Raw genomic sequence first — 3,434 nt, forward strand, 5'->3', positions numbered from 1 at the left:
TGGGTGAGTTGGAAATATTATCTTGTGGTAGATTTTTTTACTTTAAATCCCAAAAATACAAATATCTCATTTTATGTATAAACTCTTGGTCTTGAAAACAAAGCCAATATCCTATAATTTCAGTCAAATATAAATCACACTCTGCTGACTACAGCGGCATGAAGTAACAGTGAACAATAGTTGTGTCTAGGGGGAAAAAAGGAACATCAAAATGTAAATTAATACTCAGAATTAGCTGAATTTTCATCACTGCCCACATCTGACAAACACTGTTTAAATACAAAACAAAACTTTTTCTTGGGCAGGAATATAGAGTGTGGGTTTTAAGCATTGAGGATATCCAGAGATATGACTGTATCCTTTTACAGCCTGAAAAAATTAATAAAAATAATAGCAGAATATTTTATGCAACTACACAATAATTGCAGCACTGTATTTGGGTTATACCTTCAGATAATCCTGGAAAAACTAAGGAAGAAGTACTTCAAATTTTAGTAGCCTTGTTTAAGGAGGTGTAAAGTAACCTCACATGCATCCTTTACACAATAATGAATATTTCATGAAAATAATTGTAACTGTATGTGTTTTAAGAAACCACACAATTAAATCCATTAGGTTAATGATTTATTTTCATAGTACCCAACCGGTTTGTAGTTTACAGTTGGTGTTGTGTCTTTAGATTGACCTTGAGTGTTTTAAAGAAAACTGGAAAAAGGAGTTTCCCCTAATGGACTATAGATCCTAAAAACAACCCAGTTCTTTAATAAGTATTATGAGAATATTAATGACAAGTGAAGGAAAATTTTGACAACACACAATATTTAAATATTCTAGGTTCAGTGCAATCAATTAGTACTGAGGGGGAAAATTATTATATAGTCAAATATTTGATCTAAACATCAAGCAAAGAAAACGAGCTATGGTACAACAAGCAGCACTCTCGCCCCCCCTTTATTGTATGGCTGATGTACTGTGAGGCGCTGAAGTCCGTTCAGTACACATGCACCATTCCATACAGGAAAGTCCAGAAGAGCACGTAAGTAAAGAGGCCGCCCACGAGGCCTCCGGTGAAGAGCAGACGTCGAGATTTGAAACCCTTGTTCCAGCGGCGACCGGCTTTGAGTATTAGGAGCAACGACAACAAGAAAGAAGCAATGAAATAAAACACAAAGCCGTACAGTCCCGTCAGACCGAGGATGCCCGCTGTAGCCCCGGACAGAGCAGACACGGACGTCCGACAGTAGTCCAGCACAGCGGCGTTTCCTCTGACGGCCACCTCGCTGATGAACTGCGGTCCCTCGCGTTTGGCTGCGATTGAGGCCATCTTAGGATGTAAAAACACACTGAAAGACAACACAAGAGATATGTGGAAAAACACGTGATGATTATAATGTTAATATAAAGTGTAAATCTCCGTCAATTTACCGTTAGTGTCAAGATGAAAATATATCACAGATGAAGAAGAGTATGCCTCCGTGATTTAAGAAAGCAACATTTACATTAAACTATCGAGCATAGTTAGAGATTTATTGACTATACTACACTTTGTAATGTACTATTAAGGAAAAAGTTACAAATTCTGAATGAAACACAGCGTGTATTATCATCAGTCAGCCATTTTTTTTCGCAAAGCACCATGGGTGGGGTTGCCAGATCTCACAAAAGAAACACGCAAACTGTTTTGGATTTGACTGCTGCGATAAAAGTCCTTTTTAGCAAACAAAGACACCTTATTATCATGCAGATGCTAAGTGAAAAAGCAACAAAAGGCATATTCTTTGCACTAAGTTCAAATAGTGGCAGATACTCTTACACCCCTGTTTAAATACTAACATACAGTATAATGGCATCACTGCAGCATTATTATTGTTTTTATTTAGAGTCCCACAGACACCTTACACCAACCCCTAACCCTAAAGACCGAAACATACTTCACACAAGTAAGCATGCAGGGGAACCTGGGTATCTTGGCGAGTACTGACGCTGACTATCACCCCTGGAGTCGCGAGTCCAAATCCAGGGTGTGCTGAGTGACTCCAGCCAGGTCTCCTAAGCAACCAATTTGGCCTGGTTGCTAGGGAGGGTAGAATCACATGGGGTAACCACCTCATGGTCATGATTAGTGGTTCTCGCTCTCAGTGGGGCACGTGGTTAGTTGTGCATGGATCGCAGAGAGTAGCATGAGCCTCCTCATTCTGTGAGTCTTCGCGGTGTCATGCACATCGAGCCACGTGATAAGATACGCAAATTGACTGTCTCAGAAGTGGAGGCAACTGTGACATGTCATCCGCCACCCGAATTGAGGTGAGTAACCGCGCCACCATGAGGACCCAGTAAGTAGTGGCAATTGGGCATTCCATATTGGGGAGAAAAGGGGGATAGCAAAAAAGTTCACAAACGGAGACGTGAGCAATTGTCCAATACGTGGTCCCACTGTAGATACATTAAGTGTGTTCTTGCATTGCTCTGGCGGTTGCAAACCTCAGACCACAAGAGGGAAATAGATTTTTTTAGGCATGAACATGAAACCTGGACTGTGTCCGAAACCAGGACATTGCTGCCTTCGGAGGCTGTATACGGAGACTGGATGAAAATAAGGTGCTTTTCAAACTGTTCGGAGACCAGTTTCCTTAAGAGTTACATTAATTCAAAACAGCTGGATGCAGTCCGGATGTGGTAGATGCATAGATATTTAAGGAGTGGGGAGAGACACAGAGAAAAAAAAAAACAAGTCCGTTTGAATGGACTGGGGACAAAAAGTCGTATACATATAAATATATATATTTTCTGAAATGTTTCAATTCAAATTGCTGCCGAGTTCACCACGACAGTTGATTGAAAGAAGGAAATCCGCTCTAGCGCCCCCTTCCTTCAATGCAGGAAGTGCATACTTGCATTGTGCTATGAAATGAGCGCTGATACATTTCATAATGCAACAACATGTGAAATCAAGCTTGCGTAGCAAGGTGCGTCTGCGTTCACGTCCTTCAATGTATGTTTAGGCCTTTACCCTACCTTACAAATATTAATCATAGTTTTACTATAATGACCATAGTTCACCATGGTATTTTTGTAGTAAAACATAGTAACCACAATATTAACACGGTTACTATTAACTATTATTAACAACATGTTACAGTTGTAACACCATGGTTAGTACATCAGAGCTAAATAGTTTCCACCAAAACACATGGTTACTAAAATATTACTACAGTAAAACCATGGATAATTTTATCCGGATCAAATCCTTCTCGAGCCTCAATGGGATAAAATCACTGCGAGGAATCACTTTAATTTATTACTGTAAGTAGTATTATAGGAAATGTTAAGAGTAGAGACATGGGAGAAAGTATGTCAAGGGGTGGGATTCAAACCCGGACCTCCAGCGTGACAGCACATACACATACCTTTATTATACCCAGAGCTTCAACTGC

General features: G+C 40.0%; 1 protein-coding gene across 1 annotated transcript; it reads right to left on the reverse strand.

Annotated features, from left to right (window-relative positions):
• Window positions 1-613: 613 nt before the first annotated feature.
• On the reverse strand, window positions 614-1,642 carry LOC127635440 (ER membrane protein complex subunit 6-like). The gene is made up of 2 exons (XM_052115497.1): window positions 1,426-1,642; window positions 614-1,343 (listed from the first exon to the last, which is right to left on the reverse strand). Exon 2 carries the CDS (start codon window positions 1,322-1,324, stop codon window positions 992-994), a length of 333 nt encoding a protein of 110 aa, XP_051971457.1. The 5' UTR covers window positions 1,325-1,343; window positions 1,426-1,642; the 3' UTR covers window positions 614-991.
• Window positions 1,643-3,434: the final 1,792 nt, after the last annotated feature.

The sequence above is a fragment of the Xyrauchen texanus genome, chromosome 4 (genome assembly GCF_025860055.1).
Source record: "Xyrauchen texanus isolate HMW12.3.18 chromosome 4, RBS_HiC_50CHRs, whole genome shotgun sequence".
Taxonomy (NCBI): domain Eukaryota; kingdom Metazoa; phylum Chordata; class Actinopteri; order Cypriniformes; family Catostomidae; genus Xyrauchen; species Xyrauchen texanus.

Bases quoted from the DNA above. Each gene is read 5' to 3' on its own strand.
- LOC127635440 (XM_052115497.1), bottom strand. From the start codon at position 1,324: ATGGCCTCAATCGCAGCCAAACGCGAGGGACCGCAGTTCATCAGCGAG.